Here is a 20,142-nt window from a genome sequence, read left to right on the forward strand (position 1 = left end):
CCCGCCGCTCTCGGGACTCACACTGCAAGGGCCTGGGGCCTCCCTCGCCCAGCAGCCTTTGGAGCCAGTGCGGCCGGGGACTACTTCCCGCGGCGGATGCACGCGTAGTGGCACGTTAACAGCACTCACACTGAGTCACCTGCTGGGGGCGTGCCTGGGGTTTCGCAGTTCAGGGTGGCTCCAACAGAGAGGCTGCGCCTAGTACCTTGTTGGGGAATTTTCCAGTTCTGGAAAAACCGGCTTTGAACGTCCTTGCAGACACTCGGAGTTGCTCCTTGAGATTTTTCTGCCCTGTCTCCTCCAACTCTGCTCACATTGTGTGCTTTCCCCCTGAATCTCAGTTTTTTTCCTCGTGGTGGGGGTGGGGGGAATGGCTGAGCAGGTTTCGCTCCTTTGACAGTTCATTGCCGCTTATATCAGGGGATCCCCACCCCTGGGCCACAGTGGTACCCGTCTGTGGCCTGTTAGGAACCCGGCCATACAGCAGGAAGTGAGCGGCAGGCAGGCAAGTGAAGCTTCATCTGTATTTGCAACTACTCCCCAGCGTTAGCGTCATTGCCTCAGCCCCACTGCAGATCCATCAGACATTCATTCAATTCTCATAGGAGCACTGGGCCCCGGTGCCAAAAAGGTTGGGGACCGCATATATAACCCTTCTTCCTCCCTTAGTCGCCTGCCATCTCTCCATCTGTGCACTCTGATACCCTTGCCCCACTTTTAAAGGAAGTATGATTGATTCTTCAACCAGAATCTCTGCAGTCTATTATTTAATTCAGTAATGTTTCCTAAGCACCACATTCTCTGGGAATTTACTTTATCTCTGTGTTCAGAGGAAACTTTTGCATTTAGTTATTTTTGTTTTTAATTTGAAAACCATTCTCTAGGCTTAGCACTGGAAGAGGCTTTCTCTGCTCTTGGCTTCTGGAAGGAGGTAATCCTGCCCCCTGCTACAGAGACTGCATCTACTAAGATTCACTAAATTATGATGCGGTCATGTGACAAGTATGGAGCTAAGCTTTACCACGTGAGATTTATATGCATTTTGAAATACTGTGCCTTTATAACACTTGTAGTATTTCTAAATAAAACCGGGTTCCAAAACCTGAAAATACAAGGCGTTTGGTTCCTCTAAAATGTGCGCGCGCGAGGGTGGAGGGTTTTGAAATAAATAGATGCATAAATAAGTCTGTTCTGCAATAAGATAATGGCATTAAAAAAATAAAGTGAGGGCGGACTGCTTGAATTTGAAGAGCCTTAGAGACATAGCAACCAAATGTACTGTGTGTGGACCTTGCTTAGATAAAGATTCAAACAAACCAACTATAAAAGACATTTTTGAGATAATTGGGGAAATTAGATTATGCACCAGGTAGTAGATGACACCAACCACCCAAAGAATTGTTATTTCGTTAAGTACAAAAATGGCATTGAGATTTTATAAGAAAATGTCCTTTTTAAAAATTTTAAGAAATGCATAATTGTTTAATTAGATGAGTTATTATTGTACTATTTTCTCCACCTTTAAGTATGTTTTAAAATGTTCATAGTCAATAATCGAAAGGTGGAAGTAATGCAACTGTCCATCAATTGATGACTGGTTAAACAAAATATGGTACATACAATGAAATAGTATTCAGCCTTAAAAATGAAGGAAATGCTACAACATTGATGAACCTTGAAGGCATTATGGTGAAATAAACCAATCACAAAAGGACATATACTATACGATTCCACACCTAGAGAGGTCAAATTCAAAGAGACAGAAAGTAGAGTGCTGGTTGCCAGAGGCTAGAGGAAAGGGAAAGTGGGGAGTCACTGTTTAATTAATGGGTATAGAATTTCAGCTTGTGAAGATGAAAAAGTTCTGAAGATGCATGGTTGTAATGGTTCTACAACAATGTGAATTATTTAATGCCACTGAACTGTACAATCAAAAATGGTTAAAATGGTAACATGTATATTTCACCACAATGAAAAATGTTCATAGTAGAAATTTTGAATTAAGTCTATGTCATGGGGGGGGTAAATAAACAGTATATATACTAATCATTTAAATGCAAAATCTGTAATCTTCTACAAGAAAACTGGCTCTAGATTAAGAGACTAGGGAGACATAAAAATCAAATGAAATAAATCCTGGTTAGAAAAAAGTAGATATTGGGGGAACAACTTGGGAAATTTGAATATGTACTTGATATTAGATATAATTAAATTATTGTTAATTTTCATAGGTATAATAGTTGTAATGCAGTTGAGTAGGAGAGTGCCCTGATTTTTAGGAGATGCATGCTGAACTATATAGAAGTGAAGGGTCATGGTGTCTGCAAATTACTTTCAAATAGTTAAGAAACTATACTATAATTTGTATAATACTGTAACTTGCTTTAAGATATATATCTTGGAGATTGTTCCATATCAGTTGTTATCAATAACTCTAATTCTTTTAAAGAGCTGCATAATATTCCATTGAATATGTGTACCATAATTTTTTAAGCACTGCTCTATTGATGGGCATTTAGGTTATTTCCAGTATTTTGCCCCTATAAACAATGCTGCAATGACTTGATATTTGCCTGCATGGATTGTACTTATTGGGTAAATTCCCAGAAGCAAAAGAACTGGGTCAAAGGGTAGGTATATTTTTAATGTAAACAGATAGTGCCAAATCACCCTTCAAAGAGGAAGTATCAATTTACACCACCCCTCTAATGTATGAGAGTTACTGTTTCCCCATGCTCTCAGTAGCACAGTATGTTTAGATCATTTTTGGAGTCCTTGACATTATTATAATTTTGTTCAAACAATGAAAGTAAAGATGAGTGAAAAATGTCATTGAGCCCACATCTTGCTAAAAATGACATGATTCATTTAGAAAAATTTCTTCCTACTCAGCAGGAGCTTGGATTCAACAATCATCACCTGTGTCCTGCCCTTTCTAATTATTTAGATGCTGTAATACATCAGTGTGAATTGTATCACAATCAGCCAGTCACTCAAAAACGGTATCTCTGTCCCTGGCTGAACAGACCCGATGCTAAACATAATCCAAAAAACCCAAATGACTCACACTGTTCCACTTGAAAATCCTGTTTTGCCGTTAGGATAAAAAGTAACATAAAATTCCTTTGGGTAACTAACCAGTTACTATTTTTTTGTGTATGTAAATGATTATAACTAGTAGCTGAAACTAAATCCTGATATAGAGCTTGAACCCAACAGAAACAGGCCTGCAGGCCAAAATCAATCAGGACTGTTTTTATACCGTCCCTCCAGCTAAGAATAGTTTTTACATTGCTACAGGATTAAAAAATAATAATAATAATAAATTTTTTTAAAGCTTGGGGAAGAATATGTGACAAAACCCTATATTGCCCACAAAGCCTAAAATATTTCCTATAGTACATTGTGTAAAAGAGGACAAAGAGATGATGAGTAGAGTAATTTGCCTATTTTTTTAAGTACTAACATTTAGAAAAGGGAAAGTCTCAGAAAGCTTTTAGACTAAAGAATATAAAATGAAATAGGAACTGCTCTGGACATCTATCTTCCTAAGAACTAGGGAAAAATCAAGAGCCTTTTTTAGAGCATCTATGGAATGCTTATTCAGAGAACTTTTTAGTATCACTAATTAGGGCTGTATCAAATATTAACTATTTGTGGCATTTTGCAATTAACAGGGTACTTAACAAGCACATTACCTCAATTTGAGGCTTACAACATTTCTATGAAGCAGTTATAGGTCAGAAATGATTATTAGTTATTATAGGAGGAAAGTAAAGTGTAGAGCTGTAGAGTAACCAATCCAAGGTCAACAGTTTAAGTGCCAGGACCAAATCTTGAACCCAGATCTTGAGACTTGACATGTTATACTTTCCATGTACCCACATTGCCATAATAATTTGCATCCTGGTTTTACTTTCAATTCATATATATTGAGTTTATCAACAAATGAAAAGAAAAATGCATTAAATCAGTTATTACTCTGATTCCAGTTCGCAAATAAGATTAAAAGTGAGTTCTGAAATCGAATTGTTTTCATAACACTTATCATGATTGTAATCATCTTAGAAAACTTAATTTTTCCTTAAATGAGTTGAAAGGAATGAAAACAATCATCTGCGGATTCTAAATATAACCTCAAAAGTTTAAACTATCTCCTTAAAATATGAGGTTCTTATCAAGGCTGTATGATAAGGATAGACATATAGGTAAGTGGAACTGAATTGAAAGTCCTGAAATAAACCCCATACATATATGGTCAATTGATTTTTCAACAAGGATAACAAGACAATTGAATGAGAGAAAAAATGACTGTGCAACAAATAGTGATGAGAAAACTAGATATCAAAATGCGAAAGAATAAAGTACCTCGCTGCCTCACACCTATACAAACATTAACTCAAAATGGATCAAAGACTTAAAGGTAAGAACTAAAACTATAAAACTCTTAGAAGAAAACAGGTGTAAATCTTCATGACTGTGAACTAGGAGATAGTTTCTTAGATATGATACCTAAATCACGAGAAACAAAAGAAAAAATATACATTGGATTTCAAATAAATATAAAACATTGGGGTCTATGGCGATGCCACCCTGACTGTGCCCAATCTCATCTGATCTCAGAAGCTAAGCAGGGTCGGGCCTGGTTAGTACTTGGATGGAGACCACCTAGGAATACCAGGTGGGGTAGGCATTAAAAAAGAGAAAGAGAGAGAGAGGGAAAGAAAAAAAAACAAACAAATTGGTGCTTCAAGGGACACTATCAAGAAAGTGAAAAGACAGCCTACAGAATGGAAGAAAAATTTTGCAAACATTCTATAAGGGTCTAGTATCCAGAATATTAAAAAACAACTCTTACAAAAACCATAAAAACACAACCCAGTTTAAAAACGGGCATAGGGTTTGTATAGGCATCTCCAAATGGTCAATAAAAAGCACATGAGAAGATGTTCCCATCTTTAGCCATCAGGGAAATGTAAATCAAAACCACAGATTCACTTCGCATCAGAGAAATGTAAATCAAAACCACAGATTTACTTCACACTCACTACAATGGCTATAATGAAGAAGACACAATAACAAGTGTAGCCCAGGATGTAGAGAAATTGGACCCCTAATATATTGCTAGTAGGAATACAAAATGATGCAGGCACTTCGGGAAACAGTTTGACAATTCCTCAAAGAGTTAAATAATTACCATATGATCCGACAATTCCACTCCTAGGTATATACCCAAGAGAACTAAAAATGTGTTCATACAAAAATTATACACAAAAGTTCACAGCAACATTATTCAGAATAGCCAAAAAGTGAAAACAACACAAATATCTGTCAATAGATGAATGAGAGTAAAATTTGGTACTATATATTCACATAATGGAATACTACTATTTGTCCATAAAAAAGAATGAAATACACATACTAGAACATAGATGGTTCTTGAAAACATGCTAAGTAAAAGGGAACCAGACACAAAAGTCTTAATATTGGATAATTCTATTTATGTGAAATGTCCAGAAAAGGCAAATCCATAGAGACAGAAAGTAGATTAGTGGTTGCCAGGGGCTGGGGGAAGAAAATGGGGAGTGACTGCTAATGGGTATGGGGTTTCTCTTTGGGGTGATGAAAACATTTGAAATTAGGTATTGGTGATGTTTCGCAACCTTGTGAATACAATAAAAACACTGAATTATACACATTAAATGTGAATTTCATAGTATGCGAATTACGTCTCAAAATTTTAAATGAAGTTCTTTAAATTATCCTTCCAATACTGTTGTAATGTAAAGCCTTAACAGGTCATTGTAGAGCCAATAAATATAAAACAGATTAGAAAGACATTTAAAAGAAAAATTAATATAGTTGAAGTGGTAAAATGATAGCATAACTATGTAAGTAGATTGGAAAGTAGAAATAAAAAAATGAAACTGAAAAAATCAATGATTAATGAAAAAGTCTTCTAGATACAGAACAAGTTTAGATGAAAACAGGAAAATTAAATTAATTCCTTATTTTATAATTTTTCCTTCATTTGACTATAACCGTGAATCACAACACCTCAGAGGCAATTCTAGGGCACAGAAAGATTATAAGAATAGCATTATTATAATCCTATTTTATTTGCAACTCAAGGAAATGGAACAAGTTGCCCAACTTTACCTAGTAACTTAACGATGAAGACAAGAAATTTCACTGGAGGCTTTTTCCTAATGCTTTACCTACTAGTTCCTTTCATGTTGAAAATGTCAACTACGTCAAATTTAAAGTGACATAATAAAGCCATATTTGTATCCCTCAGTCAAAACTCATCAAGAATTACTGTTACGTATAAAAGCCAATGTTTATTTCAGCATGCATTCTTACATAAAACCGTTTAAAATTTTTCTAGATGGATAAGAATATTTCATTTTTGGCTACCTAGCAGTTAAATTTTTAAATGAAATAAAAAATGTTTCCTTAACCAAAGTTAAAGAATAATAATTCCTACCTAAATATCTCAGCCACAAGGAATGAATGAGCTATTTACCACAGAATTGTGAAGGACCAAGATCCTTCAACACACCCATTCTCTCACATTAAACGCAAGATGCAGACAGTGATATCATCTCATTGGAGATTTATGGGAAGGACATTTTGCAAGAGAGCTTTATGCAAATACCAAGACTTGTTGCTTTACAAGCAAGGGTCAGCATCCTCATTAGCTCTGCCTTTGTGGGGTCAGTAAATCATAAGGAATATTTGTATAATGTTTTTATAGGTTCATTTTACTTAATCAAAATAATAACTTTATGAGAGAAGAGACCAGGAATTATTACATTATTATCTATTTTACATTCTAGGAAGCAGAGGTTCAGAATAGGTAAATGACTTGACCAAAGTTTTCAGCCTTGTCAGAGACAGAGCTAAATGGGACTCAAAGCCGGATCTTCTAATACCAGATTCCATCTTCTTCCCACTGCACCCCTACTTCTCCAAGTAAACTATGTCAGAGGCAGGGTTAGGCATTCTGCAAGAAGAAAGAATGAGAAAAAGGAAAGGAAAGTATGAGGAACTAAAAAGGGATGATGACAGGGGAAGGAGATGTTTTATTAGGAAGTGAGTCTAACCACTCTCAATCGCACCAAATGCCCCTTAAGTGACAACAGTGCCACCAGTTGTCCTAAATTAATCCTATGCTCCTAGGTCTACAGCTAGTTATTTTATGATTAAGAAACATGTTGGAGACTTAAATGTCTTAAAAAAAAAAAAAAGATTTTTCTCTTCCTAGGTTCTGACAGCTGAATCTAGCCCCACCCACAAACGCCCGTGGCCCTCAGGTCTCGGTCACATTAAATGCCTTGGGAGCCAAAGAAACCGTGCACTGTGGGGTAAGGAAGGGAAGAGGGTTTCGGTTGGGGAGGAGACTAAGGTTGGGCTAAGGAGAGGGGGAGCCTGCGGTGGACCTGCGGTTGGGGGATGTGGGTTTTGTGGCTGAACTCGAAGGTGGGGTAGGAAACCAGGATCAGGGCTGACAGTCAGGGTGGAGTTTACAGGTCCAGGACGGGTGAGAGGAACTGAGGACTGACAAGACTAGAAAAATACCACGGAGGATGGGAAGCTGGGTGGTCCGGGGGCGCGAGGATGAAGGCGAGGCCCCTCTCGAACGTCTGGGATTGGATGCTCCCTTAAGTCCCGCCTCCCGAGACCCCGATCCCCTCAAGCCCCGCCCACGACACCGGGAGCGCGCCTGGGAAGCGGGGAGGGGGACCAAGCTGGAGAAGGAGGGAGGGGGAGAGAAGAGGCTCGGGCACGCGCCCCACTCACTGAGGGTGCGCGAGCTGCGCGCTCCCGCCGCCTGCGTCGCCATCTTTTCCCCCTCCGTCTGTCTGTCTGCCGTTGGCTTTGTCCGTCTGCAGCGCCGCCCCTCGGCTCCCCGCCACCACCTCGGCCCGCAGCCGCCCTTCGCCTGCTGGGGCCCAGTCCCAGAGAGCCCCGGTCTGGCTGGCCCGAGCTGCTGCCCGGGGCCCATTGTCCGGCGGTCCGTCTGTCCGGAGGCGGGGCCCAGGGACCCGGAGCGCCGCGGAGCGCCGAGGCGCCGGGTAAAAAGACCCCCGACTCCTTCCCTTCGGGGCTAGGCTGAGGATGCGGGGGCTCCTCACCCCACTCTGGGCGGCCGGATGTAGGTCCTTTTGTCTGTCTGTGTCTGGGAAGGGGGCTAGGGGCTCGCTCTGGCCTGGGGGACGGGGGCAGCCCCGGCTCCGACCCACCGTATGCCTCGGTTTCCCAAGACGAAGCCGGACTCGGCTGGCTCCCCGCCGGCGGTTCCTCTTTCCGCCCCTCTGCCGCGGGAGGGGAGACCGCGCAGCCACCCTCCCCGCGTGGGCCCAGGTCGGGCTTGGCCGAGAGCCGCCCGGACGGCCCCGGAGTCTGACAGGCTGGGGAGGAGCCGGGGGAGGGGGAGGATGGGCGTGGGAGTGCAGACCCGGGTATCAGTCCCGTGTCGCCGTCTCGCAGAAAGGCTTCTAAATTTAGATTTCGGAGAAGACTGTGTTGTCTGAGCCGCGTCGGAAGACCACTGGCTCTCGTCTGATAATTCCTGGAATTCTACCTGTGCTCATGCTTGAAGAAACCACAGGGACCATCTCGGCTGATTGTACACACGTTCCAGACCAAACAGAAGTGGGAACAGGGTGAACGGCGAGGCGACTACGTGACCAGCTTTCTTGTCCTCTCCTTTTTGGCAGATACAAATCACTGGGATTCAGGCGAGTTTACTTTGCTTCGTGGGAACCGCACCAGAGCTGGAGGTGGGAGTGCACCCTCTTTCCTTAAGCTTCGATTTCACCAGTTTTTTCTTTGCTAAAGTCTATGGTGTGTCCTGGAAGCTGCAACCTAACACCTGTGGGAGAGCAGGGACTGTACTAAGGGGAGACGTTGGCACCCCTCCCAAGGACTCAACCTCATTCTAAAGACAAAGATGCCTTCCTTTTTAAAGAGAATCCCTTGTAAACCTGAATCTCACCGTTTACCTTTCTTCCCATCGATTTTCTTCCAGATGGTAATATTTAGGAAGCTACATTTTCGTGTTGGTCTCAGATTCGGGCTTGGGAACTAAGGCAGTGTTAAAAGTAAAACTGCATGAATGCCCTTCAGGGCAATATGTCTAAGGATTTTATAAGCTTTTACCTCCTACAAAATAGTTGTCTTACCCCTGAAATCTTTTGTGTCGACAAGGATGTACTTCCAATGCCACTTACTTACTTATTTTCTTACTTATATATTTTCAAGGGTCCACGACCCCACAGGCTTTCTTTTTTTGAGGGAGTAAGAGTATTTGTTTATTTTTCCCTTAGTCCAGGTGTGAAGCCCCATTTGGTGCTATCTGGTCAGTTCCCCATTTGGCCACTAGGAGGATTGTGAGATGCAGTGGATACTGCTGATTTAAATATGCAGATGATCCTCTGTTTCTGACTTGATCCTAGGTTTAGTATTGAGCTATTGCCTCACCAAGATGATCTGAATAGAGCCTACCTCAATTTACTTGGCCTTCCTTTAGTAGAATCTTTATTACCTTTATGTCACAGTTTCAATTTCTGATCTTGATGGAGATAAAATTTAAAGAGTAGATAAGATTTTGTATTTTTCTTATACAATAGGGAGGTGTAGCTCTGCAAATTTTAGAGGAAATGAAAGACAACCTGCATTTCATTCAACTTTCCACTTTGTGATTCCACAGAGTTACAGGAAAAGTGTATATTACATGAAGTGTAATATTTATTTACTGCTTCCACTAATAAAATAACTACTTGGTTAGAAAGAAATGCTCTATACAAACAAAACTTAGAATAGAGAACACATACCATTAGCATTAGCACTCAGCATACTGCCCTCTAAATAGTTGAAATTGATTTTTTATGTATATTTGGAGTTTTTTTGTAATTAAAGGTCTGAAAAAGAACTGTGTTTGATATGCAGATATGATAGAAGACTGCCTGAAAGCTGCTTCCTTTGCCACTTCCTGTGGAGGCCTGTCTTTGCCATTTGCGGTTTCTTTCTTCTTTTGGTAAGGGGAGGCAGGATCTGATTACAGGTCTGAGGTCCTTTCTAGCTACATAGAGCAGTTAGTTGGCATAACAGGAGGTGAGTCTTCAGTAACTAGAGTGCAAAGTATAGCTGGTGGTAGCTTCTCATAATGCCTCTTAAGGCAATAAACTACAATTTTGTATTTGCTTATTCAGTGTGAGTATAAATTGAAAAGGCAGAAACTGAAAGAAAACTTAGAGGGTGACTAGATCCATATTCTTGTCTGTGGTAGGATAAAGGAGCTATCTCTTTTTAATCTGTGTCTGTTTATTCACTCTGTCCTTCAAAGAAAATTTCACAGCTTCCAATACTAATTTATTTCAGACTCTAACAACACTTAACTGCTAGGAAAGTCTTTCTTTTAACTAACCAGGAACCTCCAGGCTTAAGTATCTGTTCCTTCCTATTTCAGGGAATCAGGTGCATGTCTCTGCAGCACTTCTCATTTGGGGAGTCTCTCTCTTTGTTTCTCCCAGTCATATCTTTGCTGGATTGAGAAGAGGCACTAAAATTATTAACTCTGACCACCGCTCCAGAGCACGTGAGCAGGGCCAGGTTGATGTTTCACATTGGAGTGCTGAATTAGTACTCAACAATGTGGATGGCATCTGGCTCTTCTCTTGAGAGCCCATCTTCAACATTGGAAGTCTGATTTGCTTTAGTGCACAGTCATCTACAGTGCCCAGCACCGTGCCTACGTTACTAAAGAGAGGCTCTATTTCCTGTATTGCTTTCATTTACAGATGTCTAAAAGTTTGGAGACATTTCCTTTCTGATGGGGATGTAATGCCTTTGTCACCTCTAGGTGAGATTACTAGTTGAAAAACATCTGGAGGCTCCAATTGGTACAGATGGCAGGTCTTGACTTCCAGTGGGCATGTGAGCTGTCACTCTCTTTAGCTTCCTTTGCTTCCTTTTACAATTCATGGGGGTTGTCCCTTTGAGCTCGCAGTACCACTAACGCTGGTTGCCTGAGTTTTTTGCTTTCTTTTCTGTCCTGTGACCTTGATCATGATTTGCTTAACAGTATTCTGGATGCCACAGATAGATTTAGAGTTCTCTAAATCCTCTAAAGGAGTCCTCTCAAACTTCTTGGGATCTTGATGCGCTAGAGGTTTATTCATGTCTTTCTTTAATTAGTTCAATTATTTATTACTGGTGAGTTTTATGTACTTAAGAACTATTTTTTAAAGTTTTTTAATCTGTTAATTTTGTATAATACTTGGGCAAAATGACACGTGCTAGCAATATCTTTTTTATTGTAGGTCAGCACCCGGCAAGGAAGTAGTAACACATCCAGTCGTGAAACTGGGAAAGGCCAGAGCTCTTGGATCAGGGAAACATGTCCCGTCGGAAACAGACAAACCCTAATAAAGTTCACTGTGAGTACTGGGGCTTTGTCTTCTAGAATCTGGGAATATTGATGTTTGGAATGGAAGAGTAATTGTATTTAGGTAAGATTCGTGGAGAAAAAAGGGTTAAAGGTATTGGACATGATGGATTTAAAGTGTGTCTGGTTGCTGAAAAGGTGTTAGAACTGTCTTAAGAGTAAGTGCATTTAATTCATCCTTAGTATCCATGTTAACATTTATAGGATATCTACTCTGTACAAAGCCTTGTGCTAGATGCCTGGTCTGTAAAGCAATATAAGGATGTATAAGACTATCATGTAGCCCCCCCACCACACACACACACACGATAGTATATGCTAAGTGCCAAATAGGGATGCTACATACTGTGTGTACTACAGAAGTTAAGAGGTGGGAGAGGGCTCTGAGGACTGAGTAGCAAGGGAGTGCTTGATGGAAGAGGCCCTAGATCATGAACTTGAACTGGGCCTTAAAAGATAGAAAGCAGATTTTAAAGAAAGAGGAAGGAAGGGGTAAAATCAGGTAGGGACAACTATATGAACAAAGATACAAGAGGAAATACACATGATATGTTCAGGGGACAAGGAGACTTTGGATGAAGTAGAAGTTTCATTTGTCCAGAAGTCATAGGACATGAGTTTGGAGATATTTAACTCTACATTGTAGAGGCTTGAAGGCCAGGCCGACTTCAAACTTAATTATGTAGATTGTAAGGAGATTTTTAAGCAGGGAGAGTAGAGTGACATTTAGAATGCAGTGTTTGGGGACTGTGAAGCAGTGTGTGGGATGGATCACATGAGACTGGTACTAGGAAGATTAGGTATACACTGTTGCCTTGCATTATTTCTCAACAGTTTGTATATGTTTCATTTTAGTAATTGGATTATAAACTTCAGGAGGGCAGAGACCCTCTCTACTTTTAGCACTGCTCATAGAGGGCATTCAAGTACCTTGATGTACCTTATTAAGTTAACATTACTATATCTATGTAGATTTGAGATAATTAACCAGTTCCTATGATCTGGAAAGATAAGCATCCTCACCCAAATATTTGTAAAAGAGACAGATAGCTCCCTATTATTACAGAGGACTTACTAAATAAAATACAGCAACATTTGAAGAGAATTCAGTGATATAACATGTGAAAGACTTTTTTAAAGGGAAAAAAACCTGAATTTGAGAGGAAGGTTAGACAAGGAGTTAAGATAAAAGGATTAAAATTTATTAAAATCGTATCATATGCCAGGCACTATGTATCTTATCTTATTGGGTAATTTTAAGAGTAGGAAAGAAAACAATAGGAAGAAAAGAATTACGAGGACTTCAACAAGATAATGAGATTAGGGTAGCAAAGCTTCATATACGAGTAATTCTTTAAGTCCTAGAAAAATTTTATAAGACATAAGAAGTTGGGTGCTTCTATAAGTACATTCTGGAATAGGTGGATGTGGAGGGCTGCTTAATATAAAGGTGAGTGGTTTAGGAAGGAGTTAGAGATTGCTCCTAAAACAGCAAAATTTAGTGGACCTAAATATGAAGATTGTCAAAGATATAAAACAAAGTATTCTAGCATAGGTAATACAACACAGCACTTTAGGTGGCTTGTCTTCTCCTCTCTGGTTGAAAGTGAGTATCGATTGATAAAAGGCACAGATGTTACACCAAGAAGGCAGGGCAGGAAAGTGGAGATGAAGGCAGGGCAGGGAAGTGGAGATGATTGCGTTATTCAGAAATAAGGCAATCATAGGAGTTGGATGTTTACCTATAACAGCCACATGTCCAAAGAAACTGGTTACATCTGAGGAAAGTAGCTGAGGAGATGATGGCATGATTGTGATAAGGCCAGCAGAGCCAATAAAGGCTTATGTGGCCTATGCTGTGTCCATGTAGCATATATTCATCATCTACATCTCTGCCCACCATAGTTAAACACAGGATGAGCTGGTTATTAGAGTTGGAAAACAGATGGACAAATAGGCCATGGAGAAGGAGAGAACATCACACATCCACAGCTGCAGAAATGCAGTTTCCAGAGTGAGGGAACATTGTTTCGTGGAGTAGGTGAGACTTTGCAGCCTCTGTGGTGGTGACCATGAAGAGGGCTGTGAATCGAAATTTCATTTGCAGCCAAAGAGCAGACCCCGAGGGAGGAGCTGTTTTCAGTGACGCATTTGGGCAGGAGACTTGGAAGGCTTCTCAGGTGATAGACTAAGCTTGACCAAAGAAGAAAAGACACTGAGATTTGCTGGTCTCTGAGGACCTTCTATTTATTTACTGTTTGGGGGCTGAAGCTGATCCTACCTGTTTTGAAAGGTCATCTTCTCATTGCCCATGACAGTAATGGCCTGTACAAATAGGTAATTTCAGTCGTCTGACCACTTGAGTCTCCTATGCCCTTGCAGTGAAATGGAACCAGTCAAACGTATTGAATTTAATGCTGCTCATCTATTTAAAGTAAATGGAATGAGAGACAGGAAAGTCTGCAGAAGCTTTGCTTAAATATCAAAGCCAGTCAGCACTTGAGCAGAGTAATAACTGAGCTCCATTAGATCTGCCTTCTGGGAAGAAGAAAATGGTGTGGCATGAAGCTCAAAGCCCACCTAAAAGAATATATTAAGAATCCCACTGCTGTAGCCTGGCAGCATTCATCCAATTCACTTCAGAAGCCAGTGGGCAGGCACTCTGACACTTACTTGGCTTTCTCAGGACTGTCTTTGTATCTAAATTACCATCGTGATCTCTCATTTCCCCAGGAACATCCATGCAGACTCTTGTGTTTTACCCAGTTCATTAACAGACTTGACAAGAACTTTAGAATAAAAGCCCGGAATCGTCAGTCACAGAGAAACTGCTGATAGGCTGAAATCTCTGTTAAGCCTTCTTCACTCTCCCCTTCCTCATCTCACCGCTTCTGAGCACAAGTTTTTGTCAACTCTTTCTAGAGAGGATGAAAATAGAGGCCCTTGCACACTCTCATTTAGTGTGTTTATATCAAGCAAACCAGTAAGAAAAGGAAAATTTTTCTTAAGAGTTTTTGTTTTCAGATTGCAAAGTACACACGAGACTAAAAACTTTCAACTTCAATTAAAAGTTTTCAGCTTTTATAGGGAAGTAGGAAAAAAGCCTTTAGAGTCCCTTCTCATCTAAAAAGTGCAACTTGTTTTATCTTCTTTCATTCTGTCAGCATCCTTTTGAGGTAAATGGTTATGTTCCCAACATGTGATAGCACCTTGGGTTACAGAGACTGTTGGCTAGAAATGGAATCCCAAGCCTCACACTCCCAATACTAACCCATTTTTTTCTAAATTTGACATCTGCTCTGTGAGACTGTTTCAGCTGCTATACTTTACTTCAGTCAGCCAGAAATTGCTTATTTAACTGCACTAAAGACTCAAAACGAATTGTAAAATCTTTGTCTTTGTAATAACTTTCATCTCAGGCTTCTCATTTGTTCTCCAAACTTGTTTGAATGGCCTTGTTTTTATCTGGTCTGAAAAACCTTAGCCAAATCAAACAGTATCTTGATTTCATACCAAAAGAAGGAAAAGTAGCACCTTGCTTTTCACTGTGGTGCTTAGATGATTTGTTCTCAACTATTAGTAGACAAATAAATACCCATGTTAAATAAGATGATTGCCCTACATTAATATCTAGAGACCAGAGGATATTTGTAACCTATTCCAACAGTCTCAACATAGAAGGAAATAATAATTCCACATTATTACAAGCAGGCAATTGTATAACTTCTTAATCACTAGTATCTCTGGATCATATTATACTTAATATGATATGCTTTTAGCAAGTATTACTACCTTCTTATGAAAGGATAATTCTGGACAGCCAGATTTTAGGGATTAGGTAAATAATGACTACTGGTCTGAATATATTAAGAATATATAAAATATATTAACATCTTTTCATATGAGGTTTGCCAAAATCACTTCTTTTTTTATGGTTTTTATATAGTTTGCTTCAGTTGATGTTTAAAATAGGAATAGCCCTGAGGAATAAAGTTTACCTTAGCCTTTTTCTAAAGTTAGGACTAGAATAAAATATAAGAGCACAGCTTTTCTCTACAAACTACCAAAAAGAAATGACAGAAGTAATTTATCCCAACTGTCCTAGGTGAAATTGCCTAGATAAACATACAACTTCCCTAGATAGTGAAGTCGTATAAAACAGACCTTCTCTGTTCTGTGAAGGCCTAAATATCTAAGCATCGATGGACAAAAATAAATTTTGACCTCCAATTGATGGAGACTATACTGAATTACTAGCTGATATTGAAAGGTACATGCTCTTTTAATCATCCAATAGCAATTCCATATTAAGAAGGGGGGTGGAGTGTATGTTACTTGTATCCTGTAAACCTGATTACTGGTTAGATTTCTTTAGTGATAAACAATATCACTGATGAGAATGATCTGACCCTCGATAATTGTATGCTGGTACCTAACTTGTTCCTTAGTCCCATAGCCACCAGGTCCAAAAACATACATCTACCCAGAAGAATTCAGTAACTATTCTAGTTGGCCATAGTCTTGTGGTTACAGTGGAACCAACATGGAGAAATTAAATATTTTACTTCAGGATGTGGTTCCATAGTGTAGTGGTTAGCACGTCTGCTCTACACGCAGAAGGTCCTGGGTTTGTGCCCCAGTGGAGCTACGGTCCACAGTCTACGGCCATGCCACCCTGAACAAGCCCGATCTCGTCTGATCTTGGAAGCTTAAGCAGGTCGGGCCTGGTTAGTACTTAGATAGGAGACCACCTAGAAAGACCAGATGCTGTAGGCATAAATAATAATAAATAATAAAATATTTATGTACATACACATTTTACTTCGGCAATGGAAGAAGAGGAGACATTATAACACAGGATTCAGTTTTTTTTGCTTTCTCTAGCAGTAATTTATATCCATTTTGTCATCTTGAGTATTATGAAAATGGACTTAAAGCAGCTTATTTTTCCTTTACTTGGGAGCTGTGTGGCTGGAAGTACATTTCAGGTCTAACCACCTCTGTTCATATTCACAATATCAGTCAGAGTAGCCATAATATTAGTTACTATAACATCACATAATATCAGAATCATCAAAATGATGGTTCCTTTTGTCATCTACTGGCCCTGAGAACATTATTTTGATCTTTGTGTTGTATTTATCAGATTCTTATAATATGAAGGTAACAGTGACCCTGGGATCAGAGCCATTCTTCTTACAGAGACGGCATTTGTTTTCAACAAAACCATTTTGATTAACCTCCTAAATTCTTAGTTACATCTCTACTGGAAAGCAGCTTAAAAACACGGATATTAGCTGGGAAGACCTGAGTTCAAATACTTAGTTCCACTGTAGACCTTAGTTTTCTCCAAAGTAAAATTCTACCACATAGAATTTTGCAGAGAATTAAGGTAACAACTATAAAGCACTTAACATGGAGTCTGGGATTAGTAAGTGTCAAATACTAGCTATTATTAGTGTTTAGCACTTAACATATAGTAAATGCTCAATGAATATTTGCAGAACGAATGCCTTAGTAATCACATGAAGCCCACTTCACATCAATTCTTTCATTGCCTAGAGGCTCATAGTGCTGGTCAACTGACCAGTTCATTTTTCCTACATCATTGTCTCCTGCCTTGGAACCTGAGCCTGTTTGCTTCCCTTTCTCTCTTCAGTAAGAAAGAGCTATTGGTCTATTGTCAAACATTTTACTACGGCTTTTCATTATTATCTTGGCTGGAGAATGGAGACTGTAGTTTCCACTCTGACTCAGATAATGGAAACCTGGAGAAACCCAGTTCTCTTTTTTCTTTACAACTGGCCTCTTGGAAATAAAAGAGCACTTAAATGTTAACTCTTCAGTAACCACACAGTTCCCAGGAAGAGTTCCCCATAAGAAAATGCATAATCAAGGATGGGTCCAGGGCTTTTAGATGTTCCTTACCAAAATTAAAAAAAAAAAAAGAAAAGGACCACATTAGATCACTGGACCAAGGAGACCAGATGAAATATTTGTTGCAAATTAGATGGCATGTTTCAGGAAGTTTGTTCCTCAGCAGAAATGAATTCATATATTATTTGTTCTTCTTTTAATCCGTTATTCAACTAGTTGATTTGCTCATTGCTAATTCTGATAGACATTAAAAGAGAGAGTAAAGTCAGAACTTCCAGAGCATGTCTTGGAAGCAGAGTAGATAAAAGATGGGTTTAGATACTGTTACTTAGGATTATTTGAATTACTTGTTTATAGTAATTTAAATAGTCAGAGATAGACACTGTTTATAGTCAGAGATAGACACTGAGTCAGGGCATAATGCTAGTACCTCAAGATTCAGAGATTATACCCAGATTTGTTGCCCTGTCTTTATCTCATCCCTTTACCTCTTCTTGCCTCTGTCTCCCCAATCATGATGGAAGTTTTAAATGGAATTGAGTTTCTGAAGCTAAGTTTGTAAAGTAGCAATTGATCACCTTTTGAGAAGGAATCAAGATTAGGAGGATCTAAGGGAAGCAAAAGATGCTTTCTAGAGCATCTGGCTTACTGCCCAGGAAGAGTAGTAGCTGCGCCCAGAAACTGTTGGAGGCCACAAGCTGACTTGGAGATGAATGACTGCACCACAGGGTACCTGCCTGTCTCTGCCCTTTGAATGGTCTGACTTTCCAACCAGCTTGCCTGGGGATGTGCTGCCCAGCTGGTGGCCTGACTATTTTTCCTTGTGACCACCAGGGGATCAAGTGTTTGCTGGGCTAGAAGAGCAAGCCCGCCAGGCGATGATGAAAACTGATTTTCCCGGAGACCTTGGCAGTCAGCGACAAGCTATCCAACAGCTAAGAGATCAGGACTCCAGTAGCAGTGAGTTCTACACCTTCTGGTAATGACTCAGGGCAATGGGAGAAGAATTATCAGAGTGTGTGTGCTCTGGGGATTGTGCATGGGGTTGGGAGGAAGACTTGAAGAAGATTTGTGGATCCTCAATGTTCCCAAAGGTGTTCTAAGGTGTATGGACATATACTTATTCAGAGAGAGAACAGGTTTGGCATTGCAGGTTTTTTTTTTTTTTTCTTTTTAAACTCAGGGACTGCAGTACTTGGCACAGTGCCATACACAGATAGGTTTGTGATCATTGTAATAGGGGCATAGGAATAATTAGTGCCCAAGCAGCCCCTGGGTTAGGGCAAATGAAAAAAAAAAATCCGTGTCTCCTTGGATCCATTTATTCATAACTAATAAAATGTAAGAGTGGCATTAATGAAACTTTTGCTTGAGGGCCTAATGTCATACAAGAGGATTTGTGTTCTAATGAGATTACGCATCATATAAAATGCTAACTTCAAGATCTTCTCTTCCCACACCAAGTCTTAAGTTGATGCCTGTGGTTAAGAGATAGAAAAGACAGTGGCTGGTAACTGGTCGAGTCTTGTGGATCGTCTGTTTCATGACCTGCCTGAACAAATACACTTTGACATGTATTATTTCTTAGGATGATTTCCACACTTTACTAATCTCATCCATCTGATATTGGTTATTATTAGTGTCGATTCAGAGTGACATTTCAGGTTTTTCTCCACATTTGGGGTTGAGGAAGAATGAAGAGGGAGTGAGTTCTGCAACCTTCTAAGAACTAGTTTCCACTCAAACTAATACTTTAGCAACAAAAATAATAATTATTTAGCAATTAATTACTCAGGTAGAGATACACGAATCCAAATATTCTAGAAAACCTATAGGAATCACCAGTTTGAGTAACAAATAGGAATGGGAACATCTGGAAAAGATGGATCATCCTTCTAGATAGCACTCATATTTTTTTTAATATTTCTAGTAGAGAGATGTATTTGGATTTTTGATAAACTACAAAAAATGTGTTTTATACAATGTTGTCCTAGACTAAACTTACAAGTATTCCAGATTTAATCTGTGCCAATCCTTCAATACTGAGATGGATTCGAACTAAAGCTTTGGCCTGGGGAATAAGGTATATGTACCATACGAAATCCAGTACACCAAGCAAGAGAGCACGTAACTCCTAGCAGATGATTTGGTTAGATTTTCTTAGAAAGAAAGGGAATGTAAACAGTTTTGCCCAGATACTGGTGATTTAGAAACTGTGTGGAGGATAGTAGAGAAGACAAGAAGCACTGTTAGGAGAGCTGAGTCTCAGTGCTGACGCACAGACACTGGTGAGACGCCACCTTGTGTTTCTCTCTTGCTTACAGTCAGGCCCAGGAGTCCAGGATCTAGGTGGGGTTGGGATGGGGCTGGAGTCGGATGACTTCCCTAGGTTTGGTTTCCTCTTATAATCTTCAAGGTACTAGCGTTTTGTTTTTGTTTTTGTTTCTTCTTTTCAGAAAGAACTCCCTTTGTTATCATGAGTTTCTTTTTTTTTTACTCATTTTCCCCCTTGCAGATCCCTCAGCAACAGGCAGACCTCCCCACAGCCACATCATGCCTCTTAAACTAAAATACTCAATTCTTAATTTAGTCGCCATAAATTATATTTCATCCTAAAGTAAAGAATGACTCGTTCCCTCTACTTAATGCATTCAATCATTGAGCAGATAATCCAAAGAACCAACAGAAACAATGGACTTATTTAGCCAAGTATCCTAGGTTATTAGCAGAGTAATGAAAACACAGTGAGTCAGACACCACTACAAACTGCCTGAGATTGGTTGCTGTGCTAATTTTTCCACTGTACTGACCAG

The 20,142-nt window shown here is 39.7% G+C and overlaps 1 protein-coding gene and 1 pseudogene across 12 annotated transcripts in view; both read left to right on the forward strand.

The window, feature by feature from the left end:
* The first annotated feature begins 4,575 nt into the window (after window positions 1-4,575).
* On the forward strand, window positions 4,576-4,693 carry LOC112478234 (annotated as a pseudogene).
* A 2,590-nt stretch (window positions 4,694-7,283) lies between these two features.
* ZNF821 (zinc finger protein 821) overlaps window positions 7,284-20,142 on the forward strand; it is a 17,352-nt gene continuing 4,493 nt past the window's right edge. For 2 of the 12 annotated variants that reach the window (XM_006909825.3, XM_015587806.2), the window contains exons 1-4: window positions 7,803-8,078; window positions 8,724-8,786; window positions 11,328-11,444; window positions 18,164-18,289. In XM_006909825.3, the coding sequence (XP_006909887.1) occupies window positions 11,405-11,444; window positions 18,164-18,289 (166 nt within the window). In that variant the 5' untranslated portion in view covers window positions 7,803-8,078; window positions 8,724-8,786; window positions 11,328-11,404. The other 10 variants (XM_025045268.1, XM_015587802.2, XM_015587798.2 and 7 more) reach the window with 10 other exon arrangements.

This window comes from Pteropus alecto, unplaced genomic scaffold (assembly GCF_000325575.1).
Source record: "Pteropus alecto unplaced genomic scaffold, ASM32557v1 scaffold42, whole genome shotgun sequence".
Taxonomy (NCBI): domain Eukaryota; kingdom Metazoa; phylum Chordata; class Mammalia; order Chiroptera; family Pteropodidae; genus Pteropus; species Pteropus alecto.